At 47.7% G+C, this 24,600-nt stretch overlaps 1 protein-coding gene across 2 annotated transcripts; it reads left to right on the top strand.

Moving 5' to 3' along the window:
• Window positions 1-8,882: 8,882 nt before the first annotated feature.
• On the top strand, window positions 8,883-23,758 carry Stk11ip (serine/threonine kinase 11 interacting protein). Of its 2 annotated transcripts, none has more exons than XM_034499014.2 (25): window positions 8,883-8,980; window positions 9,108-9,193; window positions 11,618-11,823; window positions 12,022-12,096; window positions 12,360-12,455; window positions 12,797-12,904; window positions 13,033-13,104; window positions 13,999-14,125; window positions 14,337-14,440; window positions 14,545-14,640; window positions 14,770-14,811; window positions 14,991-15,140; window positions 15,323-15,407; window positions 15,858-16,205; window positions 16,363-16,565; window positions 16,883-16,999; window positions 17,121-17,298; window positions 19,309-19,521; window positions 19,639-19,742; window positions 20,561-20,658; window positions 20,754-20,932; window positions 21,156-21,237; window positions 21,349-21,419; window positions 21,844-22,091; window positions 22,765-23,758. In XM_034499014.2, the coding sequence occupies exons 1-25, from the start codon at window positions 8,946-8,948 to the stop codon at window positions 22,912-22,914; spliced, it is 3,273 nt and encodes a 1,090-aa protein (XP_034354905.1). In that variant the 5' UTR covers window positions 8,883-8,945; the 3' UTR covers window positions 22,915-23,758. The 2 variants fall into 2 exon arrangements, with proteins under 2 accessions (XP_034354905.1, XP_034354904.1); XM_034499013.2 differs by having other exon boundaries at window positions 16,360-16,565.
• Window positions 23,759-24,600: the final 842 nt, after the last annotated feature.

The following is a 24,600-nucleotide window of genomic DNA, read 5'->3' as shown; positions in this document are numbered from 1 at the left end:
GTTTTTTTTTTTTTTTTTTTTTTTTTTTGTTTTTTCAAGACAGGGTTTCTCTGTGTAGCCCTGGCTGTCCTGGAACTCACTCTGTAGACCAGGCTGGCCTCGAATTCAGAAATCCACCTCCCTCTGCCTCCCAAGTGCTGGGATTAAAGGCGTGCCCCACCACCGCCCAGTGTTTTAGGAAGTTTTTAACGATCAACTTGTTATGCTTATGTCCTGCTTTTATATCTCCACTTATTTGCCGTACAAATCCCCCATTTGGAAACTCCTACTATTGAGCTAAAAACAAACAAACAAACAACAAACAAACAAAACATATTTTCCCCATGGTGATCTCTTGAACCATGCCTTAGAGGGGGACAGCCTGTGTACATGAACCAAAAACTCTACTTTAATTTGGTCATGATGATGCCTTGGGTTGGTGGTTTTTCCCCTGGAATCTGTGAGATTACCATTCCACTATCGGGGGTCACACACATTCTCAATGTGCCCTGGAGGTCACTGAGTGAATGCCTATTGTTTACTAATCACATGTGTGCTTCTCAGTGAGTGACATTCTTCATGATTATAGGACACTCTAAAGTCCTTTTCTGTTTGGTTTGGTTTAGTTTGGTTTTTTGAGACAGGGTTTCTCTGTGTAGCCCTGGCTGTCCTGGAGCTAGCTCTGTAGACCAGGCTAGCCTCAGATCTCATAGAGATCCACCTGTCTCTGCTTCCTGCCGTCACCACCCAGATAATGTCTTATTCTTTATAAGCAGTTTTCCAAGGATTCTTTGGTATGTTGAGTCTTTTATCTGTTTCTTAAAACACCGACTTTCAGTGGGAGCTAGAGAGATGGCTCAGTGGTTAAAAGCATTGGCTGTTCTTCCAAAAGACCTGAGGTTCAACTCCCAGGGCTCACGGCTCACATGGCAGCTCACACCTGTCTGTAACTTCAGTTCCAGGGCATCTGACACTCTCACACAGATATACATGCAGGTAAAACACCAATTCGCATTAAATAAAAATAAAAATTATATAAAAACAAAAACCACAGACTTTCAGGAAGTAGAGGTAGGCCAATCTCTGTGAGTTAGAGGCTGGCCTGGACTACATAATGAGTTTCAGTCTAGCCAGGGCAACATAATAGGCCCTGCCTCAAAAAACAAACAAACAAAGACAACAAAATGAAAGGTTTTACTCTCTTTTCTTGCAAGCGAGGTGTGCCCAGCATTTGGTGTACCTGCTGTAGTGTCTTGAAAAATCAGGGTCCTGTTGGTGTCTGCAAGAAGCCCTTCTTCCAGCACATCCATCCCTCAATGTAAGGATGCTTTCTGCTCTTAGATTTTTTTTTTCTGTGTGTGTATGTGTGTTTGTGCGCGAGAGTGCGGAGACTTGAACCCAGGGCCTTGCATGTTCTAGGCAAGCACATTACTGCAGTGCTCATCCCCGGTTCATTTTCATTCCTCAGGGTCATCTCTTGCTATGTGTACTTGAGATGTGGTTTTTCTTTTCTGCCATCCATCCTGAAGAGGTTTTTGTAATTTTTGGAGCACCAAGGGCTCTTTTGGTTCCATGGTTATGAACTTGTTTAATTTTAGGTTTCTTTCTGTTAGTTTGGGATGGTGGGGGGGGGGGCAGGCTGGTCTGGGGTTAGAGCTGGTGTGGGGATGGGGTGGGGGATGCTGCAGCACATATTCAGTGCACAGCCTTGGACTAGGCCATGGCTCACGGTGCTAACTCAGCTGTAACGTGCCTCATGTTTGTGGTAGACAGAGATGTCTGCATCCTGATCCTTAGTTGCTGTAAATATGTTGTCATGTGGCAAGGAAAAATTAAGATTGCAGATATAATTCCGTTTGTTTATCAGCTGACCTTAAAATAGGGAGATTACATCCTGGCTCATCCAGGCAGGTCCAGTGTAATCTGCAGGGATGTTAAAGAGAGAAGCAGGAGAGTCAAGGTCAGTCGGCTGTGTTGTGAGAGAGATTCTAGCAACCATTGCTGGCTGTGAAGAAGGAAGGGAACCAGGCCAGAGAAGCAAGTGGCCACTTGAATCTGGAAAATACAAGGGCAGGAATCCTCCCCAGAGGCTCCATAAAGGATCAAGCCTTGCTGATTCACTAATTTAAACCCAGTGAGATTTGTTTGGGATTCTACCTTGAGACTGTGTTGTTTTAAATTTGGTAACTAAAGGTCGTGCCATTTGACACAGTAGCAATGGTAATAATAATAATAATAACAATAATGTAAGACAGTATCATAAAGTGATTGCAGAGTCTCCTCTACCTTAAGAACTGATCTTTGGGAAAGGAGTTGTACCTTTTTGTGCTCTGTTTACCCAGGAGCTAGGACCTGGCCCATTGTCAGAGGCTGAGAAAATATTGAACAGACAAAAGAATAAAAGAATCCTCTTGGCTGTTCTGTAAAGACCCCAGGAAACCTCCCACTTGCTTCCTTCCCACAGACCTAATGTTCTCACCTTTTCCCAGAGTTTCCAATCCCCGTGGCCGGTGTCTCAATGTTTCTCCACCTGCCGCTGCCTCCTCTGTTGTGAACCGTTTTTTTGTTTTTTTTTTTTTTGTTTGTTTGTTTTGTTTTGTTTTTCTCTCAGTCTTTGTGCAGGAAGACTTGAGGTAGAAAACCCATGTTACAAAGGTAACTGACTGCACCAGGCCTTTGTGAACTATGCTCCAGGTGGTGTCTGATTGATGTTCCTTACTTTCTCTCCCAGATCCTCCTGAGTCTCTCTCTCTCTCTCTCTCTCTCTCTCTCTCTCTCTCTCTCTCTCTCTCTCTCTGTCCCTCTCTCTCTCTTTCCCTCTCTCTCTCCCTCTCTCTCTCCCTCTCCCTCTCTCTCTTTTGAGACAGTTTTACTCTGTAGCCCAGACTGGTCTCAAACTCATGACAAATCCTTTTATCTCAGCCTCTCAAGTGTGGAATTATATCTGTTTGTCTTCTTTCTCTCTTTCTTTTTTTCTTTCTTTTTCCTTTTTTCATGATGAGGATTGAACACACAGAGGACAAACACTTTTTCAATTTTTTTAAAAAAAATATTTATTTTTACTTTATGTGAGTCGGTGTTTTGCTAGCACGTATGATCTGCATGAGGGTGTTGTATCATCTGAAACTGGAGCTATAGACAGTTAGTTGTAAGCTACCATGTTGGTGCTGGGAATTGAACCTGGGTCCTCTGGAAGAACAGCCCGCTCCTCACTCAGTTTGAGTGAGTAATATAGCCTTCATTTTTCTTCTCCCTTTCTGTGTCTTGAATTAAACATCTTATAGCCTTTCTTTTACTACCTATGTGGGTTTGTAGGACAGATAAAGTAAGCTGAAACAGTTTTTAAATTATCTTGGGTTATAAGGTCACCATGGATTCCCTCTATTTATTCTCCGCAGAATTGCAGAGGCTTCTCAGGCTGAATGAGTGATACTGTTCCTGGGCCACCAGCATAGGAAAATTCCTATTTTGTTGCTTTCTCATCTCCTGACTATTCTCAGGATCCAGTTTCTATGAGATTTTTTTTTCCATTTATTTATTTATTTATTTATTTTCTGGGGATCAAACCCAAGGCCTTGCACATGCTGTATCATGAATCGCATGCCCAACCCTTGGCTTCTCTGATTCGCATACAGCTAGCCTCTGCATCTCTCCCTGGCTTTCCTCTGCATGCTTAGGCTCATCCTAGTCTCCTCAGGAACCAGGTTCAAGGTCTAGTGAAAGTTCTCAGTCCAGACCTCCTCCAGTGCTCCTGTGTATTTGATTTTGGAGAAACATATGCAGCCCACTCCTTAATCTGCTTTGTGGCCGGGTCTGGTAGCAGAGCCAGGAGACGCAATGAGGAAACTCATGGAGCAAGGACTTCTTCTCACCATCCAATTCTGGAACTGAGTGTACCACACACACACACACACACACACACACACACACACACACACACATCTCTTAGTATAAAGTCATTCACCAAAACTATTTGTGGAAGTCAGTTCATACCTTTCCATTTGCCTTCTTTGGTTCTCTTCCCATCCCAAGTACAGACCATGTGGATAAAAACAAGTAGATGACCCAATTTCACTCTGCCCACCACTAACCCCTCTGTGAAACTTTCATTTTTGTAAGAATTCTTGGATTTTGGCTTCCGATCTTCTATAGTATCAGGAGGTCAGGGCTATAGCATACATCAGAAGGATGAACTATGACGTCATTTGTCTATGGCAGCCATCCTGGGTTTGCTATGCTCCAAGGTAACAGAAATAAGCAGGCTTTGGACCAGGTTCTCAGATCTGTGTTCTTCTGTTCCTGGCTTGTCCTTCTGGTATGAAGATCCCCGTGGCCTGCAGGCTAAGCCAGTAATGGTCACACCCTTTCCTCAATCCTTTTTGTTACAAGTGTTTGCAGAGGCTATTACAGGGAATTTAGGGGAGGTAAGAAGCTACCTACAGCAGCTCTCTCCTCCTGTACCCTGGGGGCGAAACCCTAGGGACGTGTGTCCGTGTGTCCTTTGAGTAGCAGTTCCACTGCTATTCTGTGAAGTCTTGGTCATGTGCTTGGCAGGGCCAGCTACACATTTCTGGTTTTAGGCAGTGTGTTACTCCTGGGGGCTGAAAGGCAGACACGTTTACAAGTTGAGAGCATGATGTCATAGCATTCTTCGAGAAAGCAATTTCATTCATGGTAATAAATCATGTAACACTGCTACTATCCCATGGTATTTTTGTGTCTTTAAAAAGAGTTTTCTTTTTTCAAAGGAAACTCAGATTTGGTTACAAAGTAATACGGGGCCTTTGTCCCCTCTCCCTGGACCACCTCGCCTGCCTTAGCCTTCGGTAACAATTTCCACTGCTGTCCTGCTTTCCCTCTTCCTCCTCAGCCACACAGGCCTCTTCCTAGTTTCTTGGCATTTACCCATATTTAATTCCTCTTGGATACACACATTTAATTGTTCAAGGCTAAGATCTGCGTGTGAGAACATATGGTACTTGTTTATCTGAGCCCCTGTGTGTATCTTTTTAATAAAGCTCTGGGTTTTTGTTTTTCTTTTTAAAGTAGTAATTTAATTCAGTGCCTCGGTCATGCTAGGCATATGCTGTTTCCAGTCATTCCCACCTCAACATTTACTTTTTATTTTACTTAATTTTTTAAAAAGTTACGTATATTCGTGTGTAAGCTCTCTGTGTGTGCTATGCTTGTTGTGTTTTTTATAAAAAGATAGAGAGAGGGAATATGTTTGGTGGATGTGTAGTCAGGTATGGGGGAAGGGTGCCTCTGCGGGGCCATGCTGAGGCATCCCTTCCCACTGAGGGACCAGCCACAGGATGGTAAAGTATAGAATAGAGTTTATTCAGGGCATGGGGAGAGAAGTTCAGAGAGTAGAGACAGAGAAAGGCAGAGAGAGAGAGAGAGAGAGAGAGAGAGAGAGAGAGAGAGAGAAGAGAAGAGGAGTAGAGGCCGGCCATGAGCATATGGAGAGAGAGGGGAGGGGAATGGGGAGAGATGGGTAAGGGGCAAAAGGACAGAGCTAGAGGAAGAAAGCAAGAGAAAGAGGAGGGGCCAAGCAGCCCCCTTTTACATAGTGAGTCAGGCGCTTCAGGCTGTTGCCAGTAACAGTGCGGTGGAGCCAAGACAAAATACTAACAATGCTAGCTATGTCAGCTGTCAGAGGTCAACTTGCTTTTTCCTTCCACCATGTGGGGCCTGGGGTTCAAACTCAGCTTGTTAGGTTTTGTGGGCAATGCCTTTTCTGAGACAGGGCTTCTCTGTGTAGCCCTGGCTGCCCTGGAACTCACTCTGTAGACCAGGCTGCCCTTGAATCCAGAGATCCCCCTGCCTCTACCTCCCAAGTGTTGGGATTAAAAATGTGCACCACCACCGGCCAGCTCATACCTTTATTTTTAACGTATTATTTTTATTTTATGTATATGAGTATTTTGCCTGCATGTATGCCTGTGTACTACTTTTGTTCTTGGTGCCCCAGGGACCAGAAGGGGGGCACTGGGTTCCTTAGCAGTGGAGTTACAGGCAGTCATGAGGACCCACCATGGATCCTCTGGGAGAACAACTGTTTTTAACCACTGAGCCATCTCTCCAGGTTCCCTACTTATTATTTTGGAGTTAGACCCTCTTGCTAAGTTGGGCTAAGCTGGCCCCAAAGTGATCTTCCTCCCTTATCCTTTCTAGTAACTGGGATGTCAGGCTTGTACTACCTGGGTCAGTTAAGGTAAATCTTTGGGAAGTACGTTTAAATGTCAACTTAGAAGAAGTCAGTCTCTGTTTTTTTTTTCTTCTCCTCTTCTCTCCTTCCTTCTCTTCTATTTTTTCCTTTTCTTCTCCATCTTTCTTTATGTCTAGAGCCCAGAGTGGCCAGGAACTCTAAATCTCTGCCTTCGTCTCCTAAGTTCTGGGACTACAAAGCCATTACACTCAGATCTATCTATCTATCTATCTATCTATCTATCTATCTATCTATCTATCTATCTGTTTATTTATTTATTCATTATTATTTTAGCATATTTATATTTCTGGAATCTCGTTCAGAATGCAAGGAATGTAATTTGGCTTTTTCCAGATGGGCAGGCACTTCTCCTACGACTGCTGAATTACTAATTATTCTGCTTGGTGTTCCGTCAATCTATTAATGTTTATCCCTTTGCTATTATCACCAGCTTTGGTCACCTTGACTTTGGAGGACACTCTGTTGTCTGGTAGGGCAAGGCCCCTATTAGTGTTTCTTGGATCTTGTTTTCATTTTTTTCTTTTCAAAGTTTCTTGGCTCTGCACATATTTAGTCTCCTAGATAAATTTTAGAATCAACTTGTCCGTTTCTAAAATCTTTCTTTTGGGACTGGAATTCAAACTGCATTGAATTGACATCATTACAATCCTAATTTTTTGTTTTCATTTGTTGGCCAGGTCACTTTAAGGGCCGTCCAGTTTTTGCTTTCTTCTATGGATCTGATGAACTCTCAAAATGTGCACCGTTTTTTTTTTTTTTTTTTTTTTTTTTTTTTTTTTTTTTTTTTTTTTTTTTTTTTTTAATAGCTTTGGTTACACAGAATTTTTTTTTCCCTTTGATTAAAAAACTTTTTTTTTTTTAAAGTAACAACTTATAGAAGAACATAACTTAGGCAAGAGAGGGAGAAAAAAAGAGAGAGAATTCTTTGGAAGGCAGCCAAGGCCTTGACTGTGAGCCAAGGACAGAAAGGGGAGAGGAGTGGGGCTCCCAGGGAGGACAGGAATGGACTGTTTACTCTCTTGTTGCTTCTTTAGCTTAGTTTCTCTCCCTGATAGCTTCCTTTTCTTTGATTTTTCTCTCTTTCACTTATCTGGAAGCTCGGCCGTATAGACCAAACCTGAATATCGGGGCTACCGACATGAATGGAGGGTTTCGCACAATAACTGTGGGCTGGGGAGGCCAGGCTAAAAAGCTAACGTTTCAAGGCACCACATCAGAATATCAAAAGAATGAGATTTTTTTTTTTTTTTTTTTTTTTTTTTTTGCCTAAGAGAATTAGACTTGATAAAGTTTACTTGATTGTTATGGCTCCTCCCCCATGGCCAGCTTCAGGTGATCAATAAACAGGACTGACAGTTGCCATGTAATGGGATTATCAATTGCACAAAATGTCCTGGATCCATGAGATTGTATGAGGAAGTTTGTTCATGCTAGAGAAACCTTCTGCCACCTCTAGCCCCAAACTTGACAACTTGAGATAAAGTTGACTCACCGCAACCACATTTTTCTAGACTTTTCATTAAAAGCAAACACTTTCATGTATGGACATTTGCCTGAATGCCTCTACACCATGTATGTGCAGTGCCCATGGAGATGAGAAGAGATTGTACAACAACCTGGAACTGGAGTTACAGATGGCTGTGGGCTGCCATGTGGGTGCTGGGAACTGAATGAACCCTTTCCTCTGGGAGACTAGCCGGTGCTCTTAATCACTGAGCTATCTCTTCAATCTCACAATTCATTTTAATGTTCTTGTATTGGAAAGGAGTGTTTCATAAAAGACATTGCCCTCCCAAGCCCTAGCTAAATCCATCTAAAGAAATTATTTCATTATGTAGTCCAGAAGTTGATGTCAACTGCCAGACCAGGAGCCAGGGTAAAAAGCCACCATGGCAATTTGGAAGCTAGAAAAGTCGACAGTCTTGCTTTTGTTACTCATTGACTGACCTTTGCAGGTAAATAACCTAACCTCTTTTCAGACATTTTATTTTCAAACTTAGGAAAACCACTTTTAGTCTCAGGTATGGGAGCTGTAAATAAAGTGGTTTTTTTTTTTTTTTTTTTTTTTTTTTTTTTTTTTTTTTTTTGAACAGGGTTCAGGTCATTATCAGCAACTAATTTTTGTTTTTTTGAGACAGGATCTCACTATGTAGCCCTGGATAGCTTGGAGTTTACTATTTAGAACAGGCTGGTCTCGAACTCATTGAGATCCTCCTGCCTCTACTTCCAGAGCTCTGAAATTAGAGACCAGGGAGCAATTTGAGAGTGTGCTAAACCTTAAGGAAAAATAAAAGTCTAGAGACTGAGGACTATGACAGCAAAGAGAATTTGAGAGGTGGCATCCCTGCCAGCCGTAGCCCTTCTGGCTGACATAGAACTTCGCAAGGAGGACAGGACAGCTGTTTAACTGGAAAAACAGTATTTGTTTTGGATGAGTTCTTTTCCTTCTAACACAAAATCCCATTTCTCCAAACTTTGCTCCCCCGCCCAGTCTGCAAACAAGGAGTCAGGTTTCTCTCCGCCGAAGGGGCCACCCTGAGCCTAGCTAGACCTGGGGCCCAGCTCGGGGCTTAATCCTGGCTAGTTCTGTCCGGCTGACACATCAGCTCGTCCAGGGTGTGGCTTCCGGTAGGGAAGGCAGGCTTTCCGGTAGATCCTTTGCTTCCGGGGCGGGACTTCCTGCCCTAAAGGAGTCTGGCTGCCAGAGTGATTGGAGTGCGGGTTACCCGGGCCCATGGGCTCCCGAGGCCCTCTGTTTTTGGAAAGCGGGTCAGAGAGGACGTTCTTTATAGTTGTTGCTTACTTTTTACATTGCGCGACGCCTCCATTTGCACGAAAGCGCTGGGCTTTTGTCGACACCTCCCACCTGAGGCTCTTCCGCTTCCCCTTTTCCCAGGCTCCGCCCCCAGCGTCCCGTGGCTATGACGACCGCTCCGCGGGATTCAGTAGTGTGGAAGCTCGCGGGACTTTTGCGGGAATCGGGTGAGTGAGCTTCTGGCTTATCTGGTTGGGAGTCCTGGGTGTGTTCGTTACTGTCCAGAAACGCTGGGAATCACCGAGTCACTGCCGGCGGGGTCACGAGGTGCTAGCGTCTTCTCTTTTGGGTGTGTTCCTTGTAACGCGTTGTTTACAGTCATGTCTTTGACAGTCTAAACTCTATCCATCTCTCATACCACTTAACCATCCAGAGTGAAGGGATCATTAATAGATTAAACATATGGCAACAAGAACAGAAAGCACCTAAAACACCTTAGATTTGGAGTGAGATCCTCATAGGTTAGTCCTAACCCTCTATCAGACTTGGATAAGTTTTAAAAGCCTGAATATTCTTCGCAAATAGGATAACGTAATGATTGTACTGAACGCAAAATATATCGGGGTTTTAGTTAGCTTATTTAGTGCAGTGCATGCATGCGTAATAAGTGTTCAAAAGACAGTGCTACTATAGTCGCTTCCCTCGGTTGCTTCCCCCTGTGCCTAGACATGGCGAAGCTCACCATGTTATTTGTTACGTTGTAGAAGCAAGCTTTGACTCAATATTAGAGACATATCAGTTATCAGCTAGATGATCACAATCAAGATGATTCTTTGAGGGCTGGGGATATAGTTCAGTAGCAGAGCATATGCTTAGCGTGTACAAACATTGACTTACAATCCCTAGCACCCTCCCCCCCCCCACAAAAGAGATATTCTTCTTTGAGCCTCAGTTTCCCTATCTGTAAGGTAGGGTCAGTAGTTGTCTTTAGGAGATATTGATGAGATCTAGATGGGGCAGCAGAGTCATTTGGCATGTGTTGCCTTGATGACATTAGTGTTGGGTATTTGTACACTCCCACCATGGCATCTGTTGAGTCTCTTGATGGTAGTTTATTTTCTGGTTTGTGTTAATAATTACTCCCATGCTGTGCCTTTTCTAGACTTCCAAGGGACACCTTGAATCATGTCTATGTCTATACTCAGTGTCTAGTACATAGAAAATCTCTTTGTAAGGTTGTAAGACTTATTACTCAGCAAAAATCCGACTTGGCTCCCAGGCTAGGAATCATGGAATGTGTGAATATTATTGTGAATATGATTGTGGGGATGGAATCGTTTCTTGTCTTGATTATGGTGGTGGTTGTAATAATCTGCACTAACAGAATAGAACTGACACTGTACCTATTACACCAACACCAATTTTCTGGTTTTTGATAATTGTACTATAATTCCGTAAGTTTATGTGGGAGAAGCTGAGTGAAGGGTGTGTGAGGTCTCTGCTAACTCTTGGTATCCCAAGCTGGCCTTGAAATTATGATCTTGACTTCTTGATCCTCCCCCACTCCCTCCCTGAGACAGGGTCTCACTGTGTTTCACTGGTCTGGAATTCACAGAGAGCTACCTGCCTCTGTCTCCCACATTCTGAGATTAAAGGTGTTCACCAGTATACCTGGTTTCAGAATATAGTAAAAAAAAAAAATCCCACAGTTATTGTAAGTGTACTTTCCTGATAGAGTGATAAGTGGGCAGTATTTGAAGACGACCTCACAGGGCTGATGGTCTCATTAGGTAGAGCGGCTTTATAGAAATAACTGCTATAATGGACAACAGCATGTATTTCAATGTTGTTTGAGAATTTCTATAAATGTGCATGTCATTCTTGCAATCAGAAAAAAAAAATCAATATACAGTTAGCCTTTGTGTAAAGTGGGTGATTGCAGTGTGGAAGTGGGGTACAGGGTGTTATTTCTTTAAATATTTTTATTTTGTGTGTGGAGGGCATCTTTGTATCAAGGCCAGAGGACAGCCAGGGGCCTCATGTTTCAGAAGCTGTCTACCTTGTTCTCTGAGAAGGAGTCTCCCATGGAGACCTGAGGCTTGCTGATTAAGTAGGCTGGCTAACCATTGAGCCCCAGGGATCCTTCTATGTCTGCCTCTTCAGTTCCCACCACTATGTGGGTGGTGGAGGTCAGATTCAGATTCGCTGGCTTTCTCAGCAAGTCCTTTACTGAGTCATCTCCACAGCCCTTAGAGGTATTACTTTGCAAAGGCTTGCTGAGTGAAGTTAATCTTCAGCATGGCAGTAGAAAGGGCTGTATCAAAATGAGAGAGCTGTGAGCCAAGTGGGCTGTTTCCAACTCTGTAAGTTGCCTAGGCTGCTTCCTACAGAGTAGAAACCAAAAGCATTTGGAAAAGTCCCTTGGAGTCTGGTAGTAAAACAAGTTTCTGTATCAGGCTGAAAAGCTAGGATTTTTGTTTGTTTGTTTTTTAGATGGGGAGCTGTAGAAGACGTTTGAGCTGGGGAGGAGATAGACAGTTTGATCTCTCAGTGGAATATCTTCAGTACAGACAAGACTGGGTACATTTTGAGGGCCCAGAAGGAAAGACCTTTCATTTTGTCCTCCTTCCCGTTTGCCCTTCTTCCTGCAGGGGATGCGGTTCTCTCTGGCTGTAGCACACTGAGCCTGCTAACAGCCACACTGCAGCAGCTGAACAGAGTGCTTGAACTGTACCTGGGGCCATGGGGCCCCTGCCAGACAGGCTTTGTGGCTCTTCCCTCCCACCCTGCAGACTCACCCGTCATTCTCCAGCTTCAGTTCCTCTTCGATGTGCTGCAGAAAACACTGTCACTCAAGGTCCTAGGAGGGGCTTGGGGACAGGATGCGCAGAGAGCCTTAGGGAATGATGGAGGCAGGGATGGGGTAGGGTGTGAGAAGGCTTCGAGGCTGAGATCCAGGTGATGTCAGTGACACTTACTGGTGCTTATGCCGAGGAAGTGGTGTGGATAAAAGGGAGGCTGCCCTGCCTTAGTAACCTGAATACTCCTTTTTCAGCTGGTTCACGTCCCTGGTGTTGGCCTCCCAGGACCTATCAAGATTTTCCCCTTCAAGTCTCTTCGGCAGCTGGAGGTGAGGAAGTGTTAGAACATATGTGTGGGCAGAAACTAGTGCAAAAGAGCCTCTTGGGGGTGAGGACAGAGATGGCCTCTTTTGGTGGGAGGTCGTGTCTGAATGTACCATTGCTCCTCAGTAATGTCCTTTTCATTGACACTTCCTTAAACTGTAGCTGGGCTTTGGGTCTTTTCCCTCTTCCCCATCAGAAAAGGTAGGGATGAGGCCTTTGTCTTCTTTGAAGCTTTGCTTACCTTCCTCCTTTTCTTCTTTTGAACTAGCTTCGAGGAGTCCCTATCCAAAGCCTGTGCGGCCTTCGTGGCATCTACTCACAGTTGGAGTCCCTGGTCTGCACCAGAAGCATCCAGGCACTAGAGGTAAGGAGGGTGAGCGGTGGACCCTGATGCCTTATCCTGAGAGCTACAGAAGACCCAGCTTTGTGGTTTTCCCCTGTGTTCGCCCTCCCTCTGTCCTGTGACGCCACAGCCCTCTACAACCTGTCTGTGTGTTTACAGTCACACTAAGCTGTATATCTGTCTCCCTATGGTCCGCATATGGTCCCTGTAGTCTGCTCTTTAGGGACAGAGACTTGAGCTTTCTTCAGAGCTGTAGAGTATTCAGGTAGAGCCTGGTCTATATGAACGGGGGACTGGAAGATAGAGCACGCAAGTGGAGAAGACAGAGTGTGAAACTGTAGTTATGCCTGTCCCCTATCCAGGAGCTCTTGTCGGCCTGCGGTGGGGACCTCTGCTCTGCCCTTCCCTGGCTAGCCTTGCTTTCTGCTGACTTCAGCTACAATGCACTCAGCAACTTAGACAGCTCCCTGGTGAGTGGCCCCCAAGGGAAGTTGCCTTTGGGAATGGAAAGGAGGGTCCTTTGGGGGGAATGCCAACTGTTTGGCAGGTCTCCTTCTGTGGAGAACCTTTCTGTGGTTCCTTTTCCAATCTCCTTCAGCGTCTCCTGTCGGCTCTCCGCTTCCTCAACCTGAGCCACAATCATATCCAGGACTGCAAAGGCTTCCTGATGGTAAGACTGGGCTGCTTGCTTGCTGATGGACTTGGCCCTTAGATGGCTCTACTCTCACTCACTCTCAGATTAGCTTGTGCTCCACATGGCTCTTGGGCTTAGGTGGAGGAGGCACATCCTGAGAGTCAGTACTGTGTGTGGGTTTCTCCTCTAGCATACAACAAGTCACTTCCTAGCTCGGCTTGAGATACCTCGATGACTTGGGGCAAGTCAGTTACTTTCTTGCTTCGTTCACCTGTAAGGTATACATCGTAGCAGTACCTGTGAAGAGTACCTATATCACTTAGTCTAGTGTATGGCCCAGAAGTGATAGATTCCATGATGGTGACAAACCCTTTCCCTGTGACCGTTCTGTCCTCCATTAAAGATAAATAGGACTGAGTACTGGTTAAAGTGGTAAGGGCATATATCAGTGAGAAGTAACATCCTAAAATGAGGAGGATTCAAAGTGAACTGACTGGAGGATGAAGGAGTGGGAAGGGCATGGACGTCGGCAGCACCCAGAATGGGGAATTCACAAATCAGGAAGTGGCCCTTGGTCCATACTGAAGGGCATGAGTTTTCTCACTGACAGCACTAACTGGCTAGGTAGGTTCCCATTGTCCCTCAGAGACTTTGAGACAGACCCCATGGCTAAAACAGAGGATCTCTTTGGTTGCTCTGAGTGTCTTCTTTCAGGTGGGAACGTAAAGGTTTGAGTTACTATCCAGGGGTGTACCTGGAACTGTTAGGAACAAGCTAGTGTTTGTTCAGGTCTTTCAGTGTGGGTAGAGGAAGTCATCTGTGTTGACACTGCAGTTTTTGTAGGCCAGCGTGGATTTGAGAGGATAGCACAGAGGACCCTGCCTAGAACTTTGTCGAGTTGAGGACCTTTGTCTCCTCACCCGCCGCCAGGACTTATCTGAACTGTACCATTTGGACATCTCCTATAACCACCTGGACTTGGTGCCAAGATTGGGACCGTCAGGGGCTGCTCTGGGGACTTTGATACTGAGGGCCAATGAGCTTCGGAGCCTTCAGGGTGAGTAGAAAGTGTATTGGGGTGGCGTCAGTCTGGAAGGGAATCAGATGGGTGTGGCTCAGGTTGACCATCTAGAGCCTCGTGAGGACTTAGAGGAAGGACTGTGGTGCAAAGATTTCTTTTCCTACCTCTTCTTTGGACACACAGAGCACCATACCTCTTACCCACAACAGGCCTCCACAAGGCTTCTTCCTTCCCTCCACTGCCCTAGGCCTGGAGCAGCTGAAGAGCCTGCGGCATCTCGATGTGGCTTATAACCTTCTAGAAGGACACACAGAGCTGGCACCACTATTGCTGCTGGCCGAGCTCCGTAAGGTGAGACATGAGTGTCTGGTAGGCCTGGGACACCTTCAGATCTGGCTCCTTGTGCCTTCACACAGCGGGATCTGTTGCCTGTGCCATCTCCTTTCTGCCCTCAGCTCTGTCTGGAAGGTAACCCTTTGTGGTTCCACCCCGCACATCGTGCAACCACCGCACAGTACTTGTCACCTCGGGCCAGAAATGCTGCTCATGGCGTGAGTGAATATCTCGTCTGTCCCTGACTGAGAGGCCAAAGTCCCAGTCACTCTGTGGTGCTGTGAGTTCTTGGAGTCACTGGTGACGGGCTCCATCTCCAACACTGTCCTCTCCTTTGTCTTGCACAGTTCCTGCTTGATGGCAAGGTTTTGTCCCTGAAAGATCTTCAGGTTAGTCCAGTGGGGGTGGGATGAAGGAGGACACGTGGGATGACATGAAGGGAGGATGGTAGCTTGGGAGACAGGGTAGGAGAGTCTTCCTGGTCAGTGGAAAGTAGGGTCCTCCTCTTGGTTAGCTCCAGCAGGCTGAGGTGCTCCTTTGATTCTGACCCCTTCCTGTCATCACACAGCAAACTTCAGAATCTTCAGGGCTTGTTTCTGTGACCCAACCCCTGCCCTGGCCAGTAGGGAGCACCACTGAAACCTCAGGTGGCCCTGAGTTGAGTGATAGCCTCTCCTCAGGGGGCATTGTGGCCCAGGCCCCACTTCGTAAGGTTAAGGTAAGTAGCTTCTTCTGCTGATTTGTTCCTGGGCTTGTCTGATCTCTTTACTGGTGCTGTGGGTAACTCAGTAGACTAGCAATAGGAAGGCCTTGTCCTTGTTAGGACTTGGTATTTTCTGGTAAGTTAGGTAGCATGGATGGCCAGGCTGGCTTTCATAGAATTCTATCTATTTAAACCAGAGCCGAGTCCGTGTGAGGCGAGCTAGCATCTCTGAGCCCAGTGACACAGACCCGGAGCTCCGAACTCTGGACCCCTCCCCAGCTGGTAAGTTGACCCTACTTGCTCACTCCCTTCCAGACCTCTCTAATGTTGATGTCACCTTACATGTAGGCGTCAGAGGAGAGACTTGATTTTGGGGTAGTACTAATTATTACGGAGATCTGCTTCCAGGTAGCATTCTCCTAAGGAACATGGATTTTATAGGTGCTAAAGATTCTATAAGAAAGAGATTTTATGGCCACCACTATTTGGAAAGCACAAGCTGAAACAACGTGAAACAGGTTTCTTTCCTACAAGTCATCTCAGAGTCTGAGATGTGTGGCCATGTTTATGAATCTTCACAAATTTTGTTTTGTGTGTGCTCCAGGATTGCTTATGGCCACAGTATTCCATAGCACATGCCAGAGGACATTCTGCTGAGGGAGGTCTATTGAAGAGGCTGGGGTCAACCATGGTCTGGGTGGGGCCTCAGCTCTTCATCCTCCTCTATCTCAGGATGGTTTGTGCAGCAGCATCGAGAACTGGAGCTGCTGGCCAGCTTCCGGGAGCGGTTTGGCTGTGACTGGCTGCAGTATAGGAGCCGCCTGGAGACCATGGGGAGCCCCCCTTTTACCACCACCAAGACTCCTGCCCTTAGCACCCCTCCTCTGGATGTCCAGAGCCTGGAGACTGCATGCAGCCCTCCAGCCATAGGAGAAGACAATAAGGAATCGCCAGAGAAAGGGTCAGAGGAAGGCAGGGTGGAGCCAGAGCCCCACGGAGAGAGGGAAGAACAGGATAAAGAAGAGGGGTCAAGAGAGGACCTGGAGGAGGAAGAGGAGCAGGAACAGAAGGCAGTGGAAGGTGAGAGGCCTGTGACCATAGGGGCTTTGGGTGTACATGGCATTGGGATGTTAGAGGGGCTGTGGAGAGGCCAGGCTGGGTAGAAGGCCACTCACAGGATAGCAGAGGACCTGGACACTTTCTTCACTCCAGTTCTCTCTTGGTCTCTCCGCAGCAGAGCTCTGTCGTCCCATGTTGGTGTGTCCGTTGCAGGGAATTGGGGGTGTGCAAGGCAAAGAGTGCTTTCTCCGGGTCACTTCTGCCCACTTGTTTGAAGTGGAACTCCAAGCAGCTCGGACCCTGGAGCGACTGGAGCTACAGAGCCTGGTGGCAGCTGAGCTAGAGTCAGAGACTGGAACCCAAGGAGAACCAGTGTCCGAGGTGAGCTATGGGGTCAGATCCTGGGGAAGGGGTTCTTGGCATTTCCAGAGTCATCTTTGAGAACCCGTTGGCTCTTGTGTGCCAGGTGCTGGGCTGGGTGTTTTCTATCTTCTCTCATGAGAACTCGGTGCCAAGGAGGGGTGCTGAGTGTGTGCAGGGCTGATGTGTGTGACTTGCGTGTGACTAAAGGATGGACTCTGTGCAAGGCTTAGTGTCAGCACCAGCATTGTGGGGTCCAGAGTTTCTTTTTCCTCCAAGCTCCATGTAGCCCTGACCCCTTTCCTCTGCTCACTGCTGTGTTCTTTCTTTCTGCACAGGGCTCAGGTCCACCCCCTGGGGCTCCAGTTCTTGTCCTGCGCTTTTCCTACATTTGTCCTGACCGGCAGTTACGTCGCTATGTTGTGCTGGAGCCAGAGGCTCATGAAGCCATCCAGGTGATGGAGTCCAGAGGCAGGTGGGAAGTGGGCAGGGAGCAGGTCCAGGCTGGAGGATTAGAGGTCTGCCAGGCAGGCCCACCTGCTCACAGCTAGCTTCCTTCTGACCCACCTCCCTCAGGAGCTACTCGCTGTGCTGACCCCATTCACCAGTGTGAAAGAGCAGCAGCCTGGGGAGGCCAAGGACCCAAAGGGGGCCAGATTCCAGTGTCTGCGTTGTAGCTGTGAGTTCAAACCAGAGGAGTCCAGGTTGCAACTGGAGAGTGATGAAGGCTGGAAGCCTCTGTTTCAAAACACAGGTACCAGCTGTGCCCTTGGCCTCCCTGGCTACCTAGCTCTTTGTCTGCAGGGAACGTGTCTCTGAGAGGAGTGTGGAGAGGGAGCCCAAGGGAGAAAGGCCTTAGGAGAGAAGGGGCAGCTGTTTGGCATGGGGGAGAAATAAGACTGCCTGCCTCCTGCATTAAACAGCAGAAATGTCCCTGTCAGTTGGGAAGTGCTGTTCTCTGAGTGTACTTAAACACACTCCTCAGGTTTTCCTCACTTGATGGCTTTCGGCGGTTTGTGGGTAACGTCTCAGGAATGGTATAAAGCCTGGTGGCCCTCAGTACTGCTCAGGGTTGTCGTGTGCCCTCTATGCAATGGCTGCTGAGGGAGCTACTTTGGTGTTTGGCACAAGTTCCTTCCTTACTGACCTTGTAAGCACTTGGTAGGATGCAGAACCTTGTGGTTTCTCTTTGTATTCTGATCTGGGATCGCTCCACTATAGGCTAGTCAAACAATAAAGGCTTTGGAGATGTTGAAGAAGGAAGGGAAATTCTGGATAACAGCTATGTGAAATGCACAATTTTTATCAGCCACACTTCTTGGCAGCAGACATAGCAGGACTAAGTTATTATTTTTTTTCCAGAAAAATACCCTTGTGTCATTGTCTATTGTGAGCTTGCCATGGCAGGCCCAGCAGGCCTCGCCACATAAGCAGTGGGACATCACAGCTCTTTCTGAGTCCTGGCTGTCTCCCATAGGTACTGTGGCTTCTGCATTGATAGAATTTCTCTTTTAAAGGTTTTGATGTTTCAAGACCAAGTCTCATATAACTAGGCTGGCCTCAAACTTGAATGTACCTGAAGCTGGCTTTGAATTTGTGATAGTCCCCCTGCTTCAGCCTCTTGAATGCTGGGATGACAGATGTGTGGTACCTTGCCCAGCTTTCTTGTGAGATTTAAATGTGACAATAAAGCACCAAGCATAGCTCCTGGCACAAAACAAAGGTCCTTTAATATACGGTAGCTCCTGTCACTACCTGCAGCTACAGAGGTATGGGCAGGATGTGCAAGTTAGCTTAGTTCTTTCTTTCTTTCTTTGCAAAATGGGGTATGAAAAGTTTTGATGGAGCCACCACATAATAATATTGATGTGGTGGCTAGCACATGCCTAGACTGCATAGCCACTCAGTGTCTCCCCTCATTGTTGGTACACATCCTTCATTCTTTACCTGTGTCCACTCACGCATCCTGCCGACTCCTTGAGGCAGACGTGAGTTTTCATTATCTTCTTACAGATAGTGGTCAGGCTCAGAGCACAGATGACTGGTCCACGATTATCCATCTGTTTGTAGTTAATGAAGCTGGGACTTAAACCTACCTGGCATGAGGGACCTCCTCGCCTTCCCCAGTCTGTTGGTTTTGATGTTAGTTGTTGTTATCATTATTATTGTGTGTGTCCGTGTGCGTGCGTGTGTGCATGCGTGCGTGTGTAGGCCAGAGACCAACTGGGTGTCCTCAATCATTTCTCAGTCATTTTCCACCTTAGTTTTTGGCATAATCTCTCACTGAACCTGGAGCGAGTCAGTTTGTCGAGGCTTCCTGGCCAACGAGCTCTAGGGATCGGCCTGTGTCTTCCCCAGAACGCTAGGATGCTCACATAGCACTGAGTTGCTTTTACTTGGGACCTGGGGATCTGGACTCTGGTCCTCATGCTTGTGTAGGAGGTACTGTATGGATTGGACCATCTTCCTAGCTCTTGATTTTGGTTTCTCAGGAATTGCTAGTAAAGTGCTGCAGTGCTTGAGTAAGGCAAGGCTGTGGGAAGGATGTATTTTTAGGCGGCTGTTGGCCAAGGGCTAACTTGACTCTTGGATGAGGAGAGGCAGATTAGAGACTATGCTTAGATATGGGGTTAGGGCTGGGATGTTGGGAATGTTGGCTGTGACTGGAGCTAGAGATAGGATTTGAGGAGGCTGGACAGTGGCAGGGAGTATTGTGAGCATCGTGCCCTTGGGAGGCTCACAGGGTGTCCCTCCCTCCCTCCAGAATCTCCTGTTGTATGTCCCAACTGTGGGAGTGACCACGTGGTTCTCCTAACCGTGTCTGAGGAAGTCCTGAATAGAGAGCAGAACCAGGAAGACCAATCAGCAGATTCTGGGTGTGACCTTGCTGACCACGGTGGCTATCCTAGTGCACCTGATGGCATCCCACCTCAGGCATCCATATCCCATGGCCGTGGCAGCTGGAGTCTCAGCCCTCGTGAGTATGGGTGGAACAAAGTGGGAGTGTGCTTGGGGGAGGGATGGGCAGCGGGGGAAGGCAAGTTAGAGCTGTGGCCTCCTGGAGCCAGGCTGATGACCTGTTGATTGTTCATAGCCCCTGGACACTCTGGTTTTCGCTCTGTGGACCACCGGCTCCGGCTCTTCCTGGATGTTGAGGTGTTCAGCAACTCTGAGGAGGAGTTCCAGTGCTGTACCAAGGTCTGTGCTACCCACTGACCCATGGCTCTGGGCATCCAGTCAAATGCTTGGGTTTCAGCAGCAGGAGCAGATAGTTACTGTGTGACTATGGGCATGTTTCTTCACACTTGAGATTCACTTGTCCCATTCAGGTAGGAATGATGCTCCTTGACCTAGCACAGAGGCTGAGAGCGGGCATCTGTCCCTCAGCACCTGGCACTTGGTAAATGGATCCTCCTGTCAGCACAAACATGTGCTGTCACTTCCTCCTGACCAGGACACTCGGTCTCATTCATGCAGCTGTCTTGCCCTTAGTCACAGAGAAACCGGGTTATGCAGTGTGAAGCTGCTGCATCAGGGCAAGGTCTTAGAGGGGCTGTTAATCCAGACTGTGTAGGCCCGTGCTCTAGGAGAAGGAAGCTATACATGTACAGAGGCCTGAGAGAAGGTAGCTGGTGGGAAAGATGGGACAACCAGTGTGCAGGGCTAGAGGCAGGTTCCTCAGGGGAGTCTAGGAGGCTGGGGAAAGCTGCCCAGAAGCAACCTGCTGTGTCTGCCAGGAATGTGGGTGGGATCTAGGGACTACTCAGGGGATTTGAATCAGGGGAGTAGTAGAAAAGTTTGTTACTTAGCATAGATAGTCTTGGCTGAGTGTGGAGGATAGGTTGGAAATGGGGAGATGATGCTGGCGTTGGTGGGAGGGCGATTGCTGGGTCGTAGATGGTGAAGTGGTTGATCATGATAGTAACGCTGGTTGGAATGCAGCTCAGGTTTTGGTCTGGCTGTGTTTGCTTGGTTTTATTTTCTGGTTTCTTTTCATCAACTTTCCCTTCCTGTAGGTGCCAGTGGTGTTAGCAGGCCACCCAGGGGAGTTTCTGTGCCTTGTGGTTGTGTCTGACCACATGCTTTACCTATTGAAGGTGACAGGGGCCATCTGGTGAGTGTGCCAGGTGTATAGCTGGAGCCTCGTCACAGTCCTGCCAACCTAATCCCATCCTCCTTTTAATCTTGGTTACTCTGCCCTCTCCACAGTGGGCCTCCTGCTAGCTGGCTCCAGCCCACGCTGGCCATTGCTCTGCAAGATCTAAGTGGCATGGAGTTTGGCCTTGCAGGCCAGAGCCTTCGTTTGGAGTGGGCAGCTGGGACTGGCAGCTGTGTACTACTGCCCCGAGATGCCAGGCAATGCCGTGCCTTCCTTGAGGAGCTCACTGGTAAGAGAGAGGCTGGGAGGGGTGGACGTGGAAGTGAAGCTTTCAGGGCCTGCTGCTCAGTTTGATGCTCACCAGTAGATGGTCCTGGAACTTCCTGTTCGGTCAAATCCCACTGGTAGAAGTTTCCGAGGTCCAGAGTTAATGGAGCTTGGCCAGGGTTGAGGCTGAGGTGGAAGACTGCAGAGGCCTCTGAGGGTTTCTGTCTCTGGCTGGCTTTATCCAGGTGTTTTGCAATCTCTGCCTCGTACCCAGAGGAACTGCATCAGTGCCACGGAGGAGGAGGTAACCCCGCAGCATCGGCTCTGGTGAGTCAGCAGGAGGTTAGGGTTAGGTGGTGATGTCCCATCCTCGTGCCCACATCCATTCCCATCCTACCCTGGCTGATTCTCCTCCTGTGTCTGCTGTGATCTCCACAGGCCATTGCTGGGAAAAGATACTTCTGCAGAGGGGCCCCAGTTTTTCTACCTTAGGGCCTTCCTGGCTGAAGGTAAGGACAAGTTGGAGGTACTTCCCTGGTTTCTACAGCCCATAGTGTCCTTGGCTTGTCCACTATTGCCTCTCTCATGCCCATGGAGTAATGCTCAGTCTCTGGCATCTGGACTCCTCACCCTTGCAGGCATATTCACAGTAAAGTGGGAGATTGGCTGCATATGTTCCACTCATCCTGTCAAGAGGCCACGGACCATTGATGGGGGTGGCTGGTGTGCTGGCTCCCTCAGTATAGGCCTTCAGGGCTTTTGGCTGTCAGTGGTCCCTGGAGTGTGTAGGAGCATAGTGCTGATTTGTGGCCGACTCTTCAGTGTGGCTCACACCTCTTTTCCAGAGCAGCATCAGGACACTCCTGGGGATCCAGGTCCAACACAGCCTTTCACTGTAGGCATCATCCTGCCTCTCCCTCGCTCTCTTTGCAGGCTCCTCTACCTGTCCTGTGTCCCTGTTGCTGACGTTGACCACCCTGTACCTATTAGATGAAGACCCTGCAGGGTCCCACGGAGAATCTCCCCTCCCAGTGGTGTCTGGAGAAGCCTCTGAGCAGCCGGCTCCTCAGGGGCCAGGTTCTTCTTTGCAGGTCAGGGAGCAGCAACCACTCAGCAGTCTGAGCTCTGTGCAGCTGTATCGCACAAGCCCTTTGGACCTGCGGCTGATCTTTTATGACGAGGTGTGTGTGTGTGTGTGTGTGTGTGTGTGTGTGTGTGTGTGTGAACAATGTGGCAATGCATCTCCAAAGGATGGGGATGGATTGGGATGGTGCTAAGGGAGGTGCAGGCGTATAATGGGGACAGAGTCCTGGTGTCAAGACTGGGTTTGGATGAGCAGCATGTGTAGAGGACAGCCGTCACCTGTGGCAGTGTCCTGCCCTTGCAGCCCTGTACTGAAATACCTAGCTGGTGTAAGCTGGTGTGATCAGCCTACCCACTGTGTGCCAGCTGTTTGACCTTCACAATATGAGGAGGAGGTGCTATTATTGGTCCTGTATTACAGATGATGTAAACTAAGGCTCAGAAACATGAAACTTGGACAAGTCACAGGGTCGAGTTAGGAATTGAACCTGCAGTTATTGGAATTGACTTTAGAACTCATGTTCCTTATAGCATGGAAGATGAGAGATGGAACTGTGAACAGCAGCCCCCTAGAGCCCTCAGGCAGTGCTGACTAGACTGGCTTTAAAGGCTCAGAGTCGCCCTTTAATGCAGTGTCACATAGACCTGGGGTGGGGAAAGAGGGGGAAGAGCCTTTAAAAGCGGAGGGTGGTGTGTCCTCCCCTAAGACCTTCCTTGGACTTTTGGTATATTTCTTCCCATGTTTCCCTTGCCTGCTGCTCAATCTCCCAGGTGTCTCGACTGGAGAGTTTCTGGGCACTCCGTGTTGTGTGTGTAGAGCAGCTGACAGCCCTGCTGGCCTGGATTCGGGAGCCCTGGGAAGAGTTGTTCTCCATTGGTCTCCGGACAGTAACCCAGGAGGCTCTGGACCTGGACCGATGAGGCTTCTTCACGACTCCCCTGACTCGCACTGGAGTTGCACTGCCAAAGCCCCTTCTAGGCTCTGGGTCTGGCTGCTTGCCTGGCTGCTGTTGGCTACTGGCTTGTGAGGCTCCAGATGACCACAGCTTAAGAGAAGGGCAAGAGAAACCATTTGGCCCTTGGTGATCTGCCTAGTAGAGCAGGCTAAGTGGTCAGTGGACATTTTTCCAGCACTTTCTCTCAGGAATCAATAAAGGTTTCCATGCCAGGTGTCATGGGTAGTACATAGAAATGTCTCCCAGAAAGCCTGCTGTCTCCTAGTCTCTTCCGGGAAACTTTGCACTGAGACCCATCTGCAGCCCTGCTCTAGCAAAGTAGGGTCACTGACCCGGATGTACCCAGTCCCTAAGCAGGTTGTGACCTATCCTGTGGCCTTGAATGGGATCACTGCCAGTCAAATAGTTGGCCCTTTAAGATTTTTCATTGTTCTCGCTGGGCGGTGGTGGTGCACGCCTTTAATCCCAGCACTTGGGAGGCAGAGGCAGGTGGATTTCTGAGTTCGAGGCCAGCCTGGTCTACAGAGTGAGTTCCAGGACAGCCAGGGCTACACAGAGAAACCCTGTCTCGAAAAGACAAAAAAAAAACTAAAAAAAAGATTTTTCATTGTTCTTTTTGAGACAGGGTCTCATAACCTTGACTGGCCTAGAACTTGCTATGTAGACCAGGCTGGCCTTGAACTCATAGAGACCTGCCTCTGACTTCTAAGTGCTGAGATTAATGGCATGAGCCACCAATGTGAGAAAATTGTGAACTTCCCCTCTTCCCAAAGTTTACATTTTAAATAAAGACCTGCAATAAAAAGTGAGATTCTGTCATTGCTGACTATGGAAGTCACCTCCTGAGCCAAGCATTGTACCTGTCCAGAAATTTCAGTGCATATACACACACATGTACACATTACCTACTTAACTGCCCCCTAAAGAAAAAAAAAAGATTAGTTAGTTTTTCCCAGGCAGTGCCATATCTGGTCTGCTGGGATGGTGAGGGGAAATGCTAAGTCTTAGGACAGGCTAGCCAATAGGAAGTGCTCCTGGAATGGCTGTCCTCTGATACTGCCTACAGGGACCTAGACAGGCCTGTGCAGAGGCTCACAAAGTAATTTCACCTACTTCTGTTTTGTTCAACGCTGCCCTGAATTTTTAATTGAAGTAAATGAAAACTTCCCCAAATATTAGTCCACTTTCTCAATGGTTTGCACGATGCTGTCCCATCTGTGACTTTAAGCTGTCTGAAAGCAGAAAACTGAAGAACACCTGCTCAGCCTCTGGCCCACATCTACCCTTGGGCACAGATCTCTTAGCAACTGCAACACCAGAAACGGGTCACAGTGTGGCTGGGACAGAAGAATCTCCAGTCATTTAGGCTGAAGTGCACAGAAGTGAGTCAAGGCATCTCCCAATTCTTTGTGCTTCTAGTTTTGGAAACATCTTTGTTTAACAATGACCGTCCTTGGCAGCATTGTGAAAAGTGTTCTTTCTGTGCAGCAGAAGACATCAGGCCTGAGGCCATTACCACTTAGGGAGGTGACTTTAAGCATAGGTGGCTGGAGGCTCTTGCCTCACGTGCTCTGGGCTGTCCTCAGAGATCAATTGGTCCATTCAGTCTGCTCTTCCCACCCCACCGGCAACCAGCCCAGCAAGTACTTAT

The sequence above is a fragment of the Arvicanthis niloticus genome, chromosome 3, assembly GCF_011762505.2.
Source record: "Arvicanthis niloticus isolate mArvNil1 chromosome 3, mArvNil1.pat.X, whole genome shotgun sequence".
In the NCBI taxonomy this organism is placed as follows: domain Eukaryota; kingdom Metazoa; phylum Chordata; class Mammalia; order Rodentia; family Muridae; genus Arvicanthis; species Arvicanthis niloticus.
This window is presented reverse-complemented; position numbering and strand designations above follow the sequence as displayed.